Source organism: Populus alba, chromosome 19 (genome assembly GCF_005239225.2).
Source record: "Populus alba chromosome 19, ASM523922v2, whole genome shotgun sequence".
In the NCBI taxonomy this organism is placed as follows: Eukaryota; Viridiplantae; Streptophyta; class Magnoliopsida; order Malpighiales; family Salicaceae; genus Populus; species Populus alba.
Genome location: NC_133302.1, coordinates 16,372,609 through 16,385,094, shown reverse-complemented (window position 1 = coordinate 16,385,094; position 12,486 = coordinate 16,372,609). Strand labels below are relative to the sequence as shown.

The following is a 12,486-nucleotide window of genomic DNA, read 5'->3' as shown; positions in this document are numbered from 1 at the left end:
TTGAAACCCTTTATCCCTCGCTATTTTTTTTGCTTTTTTCTGGGTGTCATACCAAAAATCACGCAACCTAATTCACGCACGAAAAAATTACATTTCGAAACATAAATAATTATGTAAAAAAAAGTCGTATTGTTTTCGATGTTACCTAATTGCCGCGTGATTTTCCCACACCCTCCTCACAACAATGTCATGTTCATCGTCCCAGTAGAATCGATGTTGTATATAAAAAAATATTTTTTTAAAATGTTAATAATTTATTTACAATTATAACTAGAATTTATTAGAAATAAGCTGAAAATTATATATTAACACGAACCTCAAATCTACGAAACCATGCATTGATTTGAGGCATCCATTCAGGATGTCTGGATATCTGACTCCATTGAAACAATGGAATCTCCATCGACGCTTTAAACGCCGATGATATTACTCGGGTGGCCTCAATGTTTGTGAACCTGAAAAGAAATGAAATTAATTTGTGATTACTTCATAAATTATGTTTTAAATTTTTTTTTTATATATAAAAAAAAACAAAAACCTTAACAAACTTACATTAAAAGATCGTCCTTCCACTGTGCCTCGTACTGGCGGGTAAATTGATTTCGCTTCGAAGGCACGCCGCTTTTGTGATGTGAAACATCGCTGGAAAAGCCAGCATCGGTTGACGACGCAGGTGGTGTAGGTGCCTCTTCTTGAGAGGCACCTAAGGAAACATAATCATCGCTGCTAGACGAACTTGATTCGACTGGACGTGAACGACCAGCTCTGGTTTTCATTTTGCGCATCTAAACAATTTTATATTAATAATTGTATAATAAAATTCAAAAGTTAAAAAAAAATCGGCAGCACCTCCCCTATACTGGATATTACCCAAATCCACAAACCTGCAAATATTAACAATAGCCACAACCAATTGAACCAATCTATACTAATTATTCCAACATATTCAACTATTAATCCTAAGATAAATTCAACGTTAACAATTACAATTCACAAATTAATCAATAATTATATTCAAAACAATAAAAAATATGACAAAAAATAAATTCAATAAATTGAACAAATTATAATTCAACAAATTAATCATTACAATTCAACATTAACAATTATAATTCAACAAATTAATCAATAATTATATTCAAAACAATAAAAAATATGACAAAAAATAAATTCAATAAATTCAACAAATTATAATTCAACAAATTAATCATTACAATTCAACATTAACAATTATAATTCAACAAATTAATCAATAATTATATTGAAAACACTAAAAAATATGACAAAAAATAAATTCAATAAATTCATCAAATTATACTTCAACAAATTAATCATTATAATTCAACATTAACAATTATAATTCAACAAATTAATCATTATAATTATGACAACAAAACAATAAAAAATATTCAAAAAAAAAACCTACATCAATAAAAGGAACGAAATATACATACCTTAATAATGTGACAAATTAAAAACTTTATCTACATTACCAAACAAAAACACCAAAACACCAAAATAAAAAAATAAAAAACAACTAAAAATAAATTAAAAGTAAATAAATTAAATTGGAAATGGATAATTATTCCAACAAACGCAATTATTAATTCTAAGGTAAATTCAACATTAACAATATTAATTCAATAAATTAATCAATAATATATAGGCAATACAACAATAAATTATATTCAATAAATTAAAAAAAATATAGACTAACAATTAAATTAACAAATATTCAACAAATTCAAAAAATTCAAAAAAAATTCAAATATTCAACTTTAACTAATTCTAAGTTAAATTAACTAATAACAATTCTAACAACACAACAACAAAAAATATTCAAAAAATTCAAAACAAAAACCTACATCAAGAAAAGGAACGAAATATACATACCTTAATAATGTGTCAAATTCAAAACTTTATTTACATTGCAACAAAAAACACCAAAACAACAAAAATAAAAACAACTAAAAATAAAATAAAATAAAATAAATTAGAAAAAAAACACATACCTTTTAATATGATGAAGATTTACAACACCAAATCTTGCTAGAGATTAAAGGTGAAAGTGTTTAAGGATTGAGGGGAAAAAAATGAAAAATCTGAGGTGAAAAACGGAGGAGCAGCGAAGCGGCGGGGAGAAGAAGAAAAAATGAGGTGAAGCGGCGGGGGCTAGAACTTATAGGGCAGTTTTACCGACGGACTCACCGACGGAATTAATATCCGTCGGTAAAAGGTAAAAAATTCCGTCGGTAACAGGTAAAAAATCCATCGGTATTTTTTGAATTTCGCCCCAAATTTTTGAAAGCCCTCCATATTTTTCGCAGTTCATCGGTGATTCCGTCGGTAATATGACAAGTTCAGAGGCGCATTAATTCACACACTTTGGAAATCCCGCGGTCCGTCGGTAATATGTGTGACCGAAAAATTACCGACGGACCTATTCCGTCGGTATTAGAGTCGACAAATATGTCGATGAATCCGTCCGTCATTGTGGCATTTTGTTGTAAATATTTTCAAACATTCTGTGAGATACCGACGGACTATAATCCGTCGGTATTCCCGTCGCTGATTGTGGCATTTTGTTGTAAATATTTTCCAACTCTCTGTGAGATACCGACGGACTAGAATCCGTCGGTATACCCGTCGCTGAGTGTGGCATTTTGTTGTAAATATTTTCAAACTCTCTGTGAGATACCGACGGACTATAATCCGTCGGTGTATGTGTCGGTGAAGCCGTCGGTAATGCCGTCGGTGTTGGTGGCATTTCACGTAATTAATTTCAAACTCTCTGTGAGATACCGACGGATCACTATCCGTCGGTATGAACGTCGGTAAGATTGCATGATGGAGGAAAGGTTGTCTTTGTATTGCCTGTTTACCGTCCTGCAGAAACTTAACTGATAAACTGTCCATCACATAAACACAATAACCACATTGCTTAACCAGTAAATATTTTGTTTTACAAAATACATCATCTATAATCTAAATTACATGAGACAAATGTTTTTACATAGGGCTTCATTTTCATAATTAGTCGGAATTTTCTTCTTCTTCCTCATCAGTTGAATTGTCATCATCTTCATCGCAATCTTCAATATGGATATCATCTTCTTCATCCCATAATGGTTCGTCAGAATCTTTCAACAAATCAAAAAACCTAGCTGCCTCTGCATTAGGTTCTTCTTCTACGATTGGACATTGATTGACATTATCTTGATTCATTCTCATTGCATCCATAACCATGTTTCTATAAGGATTAGTGTTGTCATTTGCCGCTTCATGCATGTTGCTAGCACTAGAAGTTGACCCAACCACCGTTTCTCCCATTCTTCTATTACTAACAAATACCTCTCCATGTGCATACCAACACTCGTAATCCTCCACAAACCCTTTGTGTAGAAGATGCATCATTACAACATCTGGATGCAGATACTTTTTATTTTGACACTTCCTGCATGGACACCTAATACCGCCTCCAGTAAAATTTCTGGAAATAGATGTTGCGAAATTAATAAAACCCTGAACCCCGTTACAATAATCCATCCTCCGCAATCCTTGGGGTGAATCTAGATACATCCATGAACGATCATCCATGACTTCTATCGAACCTCTATAAAAAGGACCCATTAAGTAAGCTCTTAATTATTTCAAAACATAACATGTAATTCGGTAATTCTACAAATTAAGTTTTAACAATTTTCAAACAAATACAATCTTACAAAATCTAAAACAAACCATAACAAGTATAAAATTATATATTCATATACTACAAGTTTGTTTGAGAAATAATAATAAAACATGTACATCTACTAAAAAAAAATACATATACTAAAAAAACAATAAAATTGACATTTAAATGTTAAAATTTTGAAAGATAGAATTACTTACAAAAAATGATAAAATCCGTCGGTAAATCAGAACACGGATGTTGTGACCACAAAACTTCAAGAAATACAACTTGTTGTGCTAAGATGAGGAAGATTTTTGTTTTGGGGCGAGGGGGGGCTGGTTATTTTGCAGATGGGGAGGGTTAGGATTAGGAAGAAGAAGGAGAAATGGGGGAGGAGAGTGACGACAGAGTGGCCATATATTCACTTTTACCGACGGACTTACCGACGGTTTTGATTCCGTCGGTGAATCCGTCGGCGAAACCGTCGGTACTTCTGACGGGCAATCGACACGTCACCGCACGGACCTGCTATTCACATCCCTCGGTGATTCCGTCGGTATTTTTAACGGTGCACCGGTCACGTCACCGGTACGGATCTGGCATTTCAAATCCGTCAGTGATTCCGTCAGAAAAATCACCCGTCAAAACCTCCGCACCACCTACCCGCCCTTTTTTCATTAATTCTGAATTTTCTGTCGGTAATTACCGACGAATATTGGCCGTCGGTGATTTCGGCCGAAAAATACCGACATAAAAAATTCCGTCGGTATGTCCGTTGGTATTTAGTGAATTTCTGGTGGTGAATGTCTTTGTTTTAGATGTTTATTTGTTCTAGAAAAATAACCATAGAAAAGAAAGAGAATGGTTACAATTAACTAGCTAATTTAGTGTGACTAAGAAATTTCATAGAAGTTACTACATTGTTGTAACTTATTTTTAGATCCTCGCACAAAAAATAAAAATAAAAATAAAAATATATAAATATATAATTAGAAAAAATTAAAAAAAATAATAATAGCAGTAGATACTGGAGCATCCAGAAAATAGTCAGAAAAATTTATTAAGAATGTTCAAAAATACAAAGATTAAAATTTTAACAATATATAGTTGAATGATGAGAGCCCTGTTGAAAAAAATATTACAATTTGAGAAGAAAAGTCTAAAATTAGATGGTTATATACTCAATTAGATTTTATTAAAGGTTTAATTGAATTTATAGAGGGTTTGATTAAAAAAAATTTAATATAGAAAAATAATCATAGAAAAGAAAAGAGAAGGATAACAATTAACTAGGTAATTTAGTGTGACCAAGAATTTTCAAAGAAGTTACTTGCTACACTACTATAAGGTTTATTTTCAATGTGTCATAATTTACCTAAGATTGCATTTGGTAGGGAGTTAAGAATTAAAGGTGTTTGGGAGTTTAAAATATAATTAATACGTAACAGCAGGTCCATTGAAAAATTAAATTAAATGTATATAAATTGAGGTTAATTGATTCATCTATCCTTATATATTAGGTATATTCTCTCATATAGTTTCTTAAGAATTTTGTGCTCTCACATATCCTTGTATATTCATATTTTTTTCTCATATATCTTATTATTTTTTTAGCATAAATGTCCTTTATATTATCAAATTTAATTTTTAAATTTAATACATAAAAACTAAAAAAAAAAAAAAAAAACTTCAATTTTTTTAAACAAACAAGAAAGTAGAAACACTTTAAAAACCAGGAAAAAAAAAATCTAGAAATATAAACAATTGAAACTTCCAAAAAGAAATTGAATGACTCACAAAAAAAAAAAAAAAACTAATAAAAAATTATAACTTTTTCCTGCAAAACTTATTTTATTGTCATATACAGCTTTTATGAGGCTTTATGGTCATGGCTCTTTCATTTTTAAAAAAAATAATTTACAAGTTATTTTAAATTTCTTTCTCTATTCTTTTTGCTTTTTTATCTTTTCTCTATTTTTTATAATTCAAATTACTTTAAAGTTTTTGAAATAATTGTTTTCTTTTTGAAATAATTATTTTAAATTTCTAGCAAAACTTGTTTTTCTATGCATTTTATAAATTGAAAATTATATGTATTAATAATTATTAGAAACGTTTGGGATTCTAATCAAGATTGAGTCATATAAATTGAGACAAAAATCCATATTAAACTAAGTTTATATATCCTTTCCAGAGTCATATTTATCCATGGAGTGAGTTCTAGTTGATGATCACTGGTATGAATATCTCAAATATGATAAAAAAGAGAAGGTATTGTTCTAAAAAAAGTTGATACCATAAATTTTTATAGGAATTACATCTCTCTGTCATATTATTTAGGCTGCTAAATCACAACTTAAAGATCAACATTCCAAACAGCACCTTCTCCTTCCCCACAAGAATCATGCACTTCTTTCATCCTTCTCACAGAGTTGCATATTCCGCTACACGACCAGTCGAAGGATGCCACGCATACATTCCCCGCCTGTGCTTTCCATTCACAATCTAAAAACCAAAATAATGTCGTCATAGAGGATAGCAAGGTTGTATATAAAGTTATATATTAGTGAATGCTTGGGAGTGTGTTTTATTTTAGTTGTTTTTAAATGATTTTTATGTGTTAAAATTAAAAATAAATAATAAATTATTTTAATATATTCTTAAATAAAAAAAAAACTTTACACCGTATCACACAATTTTGAATAATATTAAAATTTATCCTTGAATAACAATATATATATAAAATATGAACATTTAAGTGGATTTAATAATCTACCTTTTCCTATCCTAGCAAGAAAATTAGAAATTAGAAATGAGAAATATTGATTTAAATCCTTTTTTTATTTTTGAATTTATTTTTAAATATGTTATGCTTTGTGATGTGAAGGAATTGGCAGATTAACTGCTGGAAAATATCAACACGGTGAGAAAGGTTGTGTGGTTGATTTGTATACCTGGAGGAGTCCCACAACACATGGAACGTTCATCCACGTGTTCCACTTCCAGCCCTAGAAGCCAAGAGCCCAAAGAGACATCTTCGTTGGCATATCGATGCAATATGGGCCTGCCAAAATATTTCAATATCGTTATCTTACTCTGACTTGAGGGCAAAAAATGAGGAAAACATAGCTTTGGAACTCGGTCTGCGGGTCAATTCGGAATTGAAACCAGATCGAATTAAAAAAAAATAGAAAAAGAAAATATTCAGTGTCACCCGGCAGGTTGACCCTGCAAGATCTAGCCGCAAACCCGTTGACTTTTCGTTTTTTTTTTTTTTAATTTTACTAAAACAACGTCGTTTTGATTTAAGAAAATTTGACCCGGCCAACCCAGCGACCCGGTCAAAACCTTATGACCCGGTCAAAACTTAGAATCCGGGTCTTAGATCGGGCTAGCCATCGGAAAAGTGATGCTTTTGGATATGGGACTCACGAGTTGATGGAGATATAGGCAGCAAGATCCTTAGAGATGGCATAGAGTTGGCCTGTGGCATGCCTGAAGTACTTGTTTCCATCTTCCCCAAATTTCCTGTACTCCGGCTCATAGTATTTGTCCTCTCTGCCGAGAAAGAAAATTGCAATTTCACTTGAGGCCAGGAAGAAATGAAAAAAATATGAAGTGAAATCTGCTAAATCTACTAGAGATAGAGCCTGGCGTCATGATTCAAGTTCTCGATTAGGGTGCCGGATTTGCTGAATCAAGCACATTTAATAACAAAAATAAACTTACTTTTGAGAGAGAACTGGTCCAGACTTCATGCATCCGATGTAGATCCTAGGTTTGGACCGGTATTTTGCTAGTGTACTCGTTAGCATGCCTACAGGACACATGGAACATGATATGATTAGAACAGATTTATTACCAGTACATAAGCATGTTCCTTGTTAATTTCTAGTCACGAAATGTTGGAGAATTGAGGCATAGGTGCGAATTACCTAAATTGAGATGAACATCATCATCCACCTTGAGGTAGAACTCAGCATCCCAAATTGAAACTGCTGTGGAAAAATACAATCTTGTTTTGGTAGAGAGCTCGTGGTATCCTTCAACATGCTTGAGTCTTAGAAAATCCTTATGTTCTGCGTCCTCTGAGTCTACTGCTCTATCAAGAACACCACCAGGTGTGGCACTGTGTCCAATCACAAATCGTATCACAATCCCTTTTTCTTTCTCCAATTTCCTTAACTTTTCCCCTGCATTAATTACACACATCTTTAGTAATTTACTCGGTAATTGAGAGTTATTAGGTGAATCAAATTATGTATTACACATGCATGGTGGATTGGTAATTAATATAAATTATGATTATTGACCTGTTTATTTATTTATCTTTGTATACAATACTTCCTTCTTACAGTAAATTTTTTGTATCTCAATTGATTCTCAAAGTGTTTAAAATCTTCGTGTTGATGGATTCGACCAAAATCCAGGGAGCAAATCCCTTCAGACTCTCAGTTGAGATTTGAGTTAAAATTTGGAATCTAGTTTGGGGCTTGCCTATTTTAGTGCCCAAATGTTAAATTAATTTTTCAATTGCATAAACTCTTCGCCTTTTTTTGGCCAAGTACAAGAAAACCGCTTTAGAATATATAGGAGCCCCAAAATTACTGGTAGATTCCTGCGGTGACTTGACAATTTTTTATTTATTTTGATTTTTCTTGAGTTGATCTTTCTGTGACTATACATCAGCCATGGAATGTGAGCTCTAATGCATGCAGTATATAATAGCCGAAAATCAGCAAATTCAACGGGTCTGTTCTTTCTAAATTAATGCAATAAATTAGGAGGTGGTGGAGGGAGAGAGGACCTTTTGGCATCCAAGTTTGTCGAAGTGAGTCCCGGCGTTTTCTGCTGCTAAATGCCGTATTAATGCCAATGACAACAAAAGCTTTCTGTAAAGTGTGATTAGCAAGCTTTTCTAGTGAATAGTGTTGCCCATTTGACTGAACTGTTCGAGCTAAAGCCAATTCCATCTCTAACGTGGACATTGTGCTCTCAAGAGATCTGCGTTGTTGCACGAGAGGAAAAATATTTAAAATGATATTGCAATTCAATTGTTTCTTTAAAAATTAAGAAAGAAAAAGTAAGGAATTAACTCACTTTATAGCTTCATGGGTTTTATGAACCTCTCCCATAACATCTCCAGGCTTTCCTTCAACCAATTTCTGATTAATGTGTAAAAGAAATATATATGTGATCTTGATGCATAAATTTAAAGCACAATTTTATTCAATTTTAGCTAAAAAATAATAATAATTGATAACCCATAGTTTAGTTCATGATCAACATGCCCCCAGACATAAATTGAAAGTTATATCGTTATTTGGACTGCCCAAATTTATTATGTCATACATCCTGAGCTGATTTTTTTTGTTTTTTTTTTTTGTTTTTACATCTAAGCTGATATTGTTTTACATATATATAAAATCTATTTAATTTATATTACAATAAGGATTTTGTTTTCACACAATTTTTTGTTGAATATCATTCCTTTGAAATTCGTGATGCATGAATTAATCACATGAAATATATATGATAGTAATTAATGATAATTTATAGGTAGCTTTTTTTATTTTTATTTTTCCCAATTTTAAGGGAAATAGAACTCTTAGGTTATGGTGTTTAAAGTGTGAACAACCAAACTTACACGCTTGGGATCACAATCTTGTTTCACTTCTTGCAGCTTGGTGACATGATGAGGAATTACTGCAATCCTATTATCCTTAGCCCGAGAAGGATGAGTCCAATTCTGGTTGGTAAAGAGAGATCCTGCAAGAAAGCTTGCAATGCATAGAACAAAAATGGCTTTGGCTGAAAATGGCTTCCCTCTCATTTTCTTCGACTGATTTTCAGGCTGACAGTGCCACGATACGACAACGTCTCGCAACCCCACGATCAGCTTCTTCACCGAAAGAAGCAATCTATTGTCTACGGCCTAAATGAGTTGAGATTCATAAATACAAAGTGTTAGAAAACCGAAATCTATTCTAATAATTCAGCTATATGAACCCATATTTATAATGTTCTTACAACAATTGATCAGCAAATGACTTGGGCTATACACAGCCATTTAATGCAAAAAAGAAGAGTAAGAAACTTGGCCGGTGCTCCTACCTGGGTTGCTCCGTAGCAAGTACATGATTTGAAAATGTGATGCTGAGCATGTGTGAATTGTGATGTTTCTAGTGAATGACAGATGGTTAATTAACTGTTTGAAATTATCTTTTCATTTTCAAGAACAAAAAAGATTGGATTTTACAGTGACGAAGAGTCACAAAAAGAGTAAAGTTTTGAAATGTAAATACCATGTGGAATTTTCTTCGATCCATGTGTTAGTGTCACAGTCTCAGCCTCCATGCCATATGCTAGACCAACCCTATGAAGAATCTGATACCTCTAAAATCTAACCCTAATGATTATTCTACTTTCGACAGTATTTACATATATATATGCTGATGGGAGAGCAGGATTTTATAATAATGGCTAGCAAAAAGCAGCAAGCTTTTGACAGTAAAATTAACAAAATCTCAGAAAAGAAGAAATATTCTTGGAGACAAGGGCTGTATAATATCAAAATTAATTTAAATTGAAAAACAGGAAATTATAACTTAAATAGAAAAAAAAAACTTTGGATTTACCTATTGAAGAATGCATGATCATTGGATTACGACTGCTAGGAGTGAAGATGCTTAGTTATGGAATGCCAGTTTGCACTCTCCACTCCCTGCTCTGTAGTACAAGTATTTGATAATCAATAGCACTATTTATGAGCCTGCATATCTCTCACTCTTGTTAGATGGATGGTTACGTTTGCAAGTATGGCAGTTCAATCATGTGACTTTCATGTTTCAACAAACTGTTTTGTCATAATTAGCAGATAAGTATATTTTCCCCCTATATTTAATGAAATTTTTATTGACAACATTGTCGTGTTGTAAGAGAATATTTTTTTAATTATAATGTATTGTTTCTCATTATTACAATGAGAAAGTTCTAACTAGAAATCATAAAAAAAGCAAAAAATAAAAACACAAATACTTGTTGAGTTACGTCAAAGAATCAATTTAACCTAACAATTTAAGTTTTTTGGGTTGAGATAATTTTTTTGATATTGTATCAAAACTTTGATGATTAAGTGATCACGAGTTCGAATCTTATTATCCTTATTTATTTAATAAAAATTAAGCATAAAATAATGTCAGTTTATACAAATTTCAAGTCCAAAGAGTTTTTACTTGAAAAAATATATTAGAGAATAATATAAATTATATTTTAAAACTTCACCTAATAATTTAAACTTTTTAATTAAGATGGTTTTTTCCCAAGTTACATCTCATTACATGCATTTATATAATTTGAAGAAAATTCGTTGCAATAAATTGAAAAGAACGGAAAGAGTTGAGATACAGAGACGTAAGGTTTAAAAAAGAAGAAGAAGAAGGAGGGAAAGACATCTTAGTTGGGCAAGAGCCCATACTAACATTCTAACCATTTTTACGTGCCTGATTTGGAATGTCAATCATATCAAGAGGACCGGTGTTGGAAAGCACTATATCCACGTATAGTTATTGTACCATATGATGGGAAGCACTTAATTATCAAAATTAAACGCAAGGTGCTGATTGTTGATATCCAATTTTTTATTCTAATTTTGTAAATTGTTTTTGAAAAAAAAAAACAAAAAAATAGCAAAAATACAAAAAAAAAATCTAAAAAATACATTCTTGATATAATTATGTTGTTTTCAGTGCCTTTTCCAAATTGAGAGACCAAATGTTTTTTTCAGTTACTTGGTCACCAAGTTTGTTTAGAGACCAAGCAATTGAAAATAACAAATTTGTTTTGCTTATAAATAAGTGGTTGTACTAATAAAGATGATAAAGATAAGAGTCATCCTATTTGAATAGGAGGACCTGTATAAAGGAGGGTGTCTTATCTTGTATTTGAATCCCATGTAATTTATATCTCTTGTAACAAACGTAGGAAACTGGTCTTTGTATCAGATATAAACACTGGGGTTATATAAGACAAAAAACAAAATGTATCTGGCAAGTTTTTCTAGAATTCCTTCATGGTATTAGAGCCAATTATAGCTAACGCTTTTGTCAATCCTATGGCTGCTATCATATACGCTTCTTTTCCTTTCGCTGCTTTTCATCTTCTAGCTCAAGTTATCGCCATTAAACTTGATGGAACTAACTTCCTTGCCTGAAGTGCTCAATTAATTCCTTTGTTTTGAAGCTATGGTCTTATAGGAATCGTTGATGAATCTGAACCTAGCCCTCCTCAATTTTCCAGTGACGAACATAAGGCCCAAGGTACTCGTAGTTCTACTAATGTGATTTTGCAATATAAAGATCAAACGATACTTGGCTGGATTATTTCTTCTTTATCTGCTACGGTGGTTTCCACCATTTATGGTCTGGAGACCTCTCGGCTTGCTTGGCAAGCTCATGGTGCAAGATTTGTTGCGCCTTCAACTTCACAAATTTCTCTTATCAAGAGGAAGTTACAATCCTTACAACAAGGCTCCATGTCTTGCCAACAATTTTTGGATGAAGTCAAGTCCTTTGCCGATGAACTATATGCTGTGGGGAAACCTGTTGATGATTCAAATTTACTTTTATATGTTCTCAATGGTCTTAATTCCACTTTTCACTCTTTTGTGACAATAAATATGTTGCTTGCTAAGGAGAAGTCTATGTTATTCTCTGACTTCCATGCAGAGTTGCTGAATTATTATTTTATGCAAAAATTCCACAGTCAATCTATTCAACCTGAGGCAGGACCATATGCTTTGTACACGCATAAAA

General features: G+C 32.2%; 1 protein-coding gene across 1 annotated transcript; it reads right to left on the bottom strand.

Moving 5' to 3' along the window:
* Positions 1–6,029: 6,029 nt before the first annotated feature.
* On the bottom strand, positions 6,030–9,506 carry LOC118044142 (probable beta-1,3-galactosyltransferase 8). Its single transcript, XM_035052309.1, has 8 exons — positions 9,321–9,506; positions 8,774–8,838; positions 8,481–8,677; positions 7,609–7,866; positions 7,403–7,490; positions 7,106–7,231; positions 6,628–6,737; positions 6,030–6,178 (listed from the first exon to the last, which is right to left on the bottom strand). Exons 1-8 carry the CDS (start codon positions 9,504–9,506, stop codon positions 6,030–6,032), a joined length of 1,179 nt encoding a protein of 392 aa, XP_034908200.1.
* Positions 9,507–12,486: the final 2,980 nt, after the last annotated feature.

What these genes read in the sequence shown, in the direction of transcription:
- LOC118044142 (XM_035052309.1), bottom strand. Translation starts at nt 9,506, where the DNA reads ATGAGAGGGAAGCCATTTTCAGCCAAAGCCATTTTTGTTCTATGCATT. An exon ending in AAGATTGTGATCCCAAGCGT is followed by an intron (nt 8,839 to 9,320) that starts GTAAGTTTGGTT and finishes CACATTAATCAG; the next exon opens with AAATTGGTTGAAGGAAAGCC. An exon ending in GGACCAGTTCTCTCTCAAAA is followed by an intron (nt 7,232 to 7,402) that starts GTAAGTTTATTT and finishes CTTTCTCGGCAG; the next exon opens with AGAGGACAAATACTATGAGC.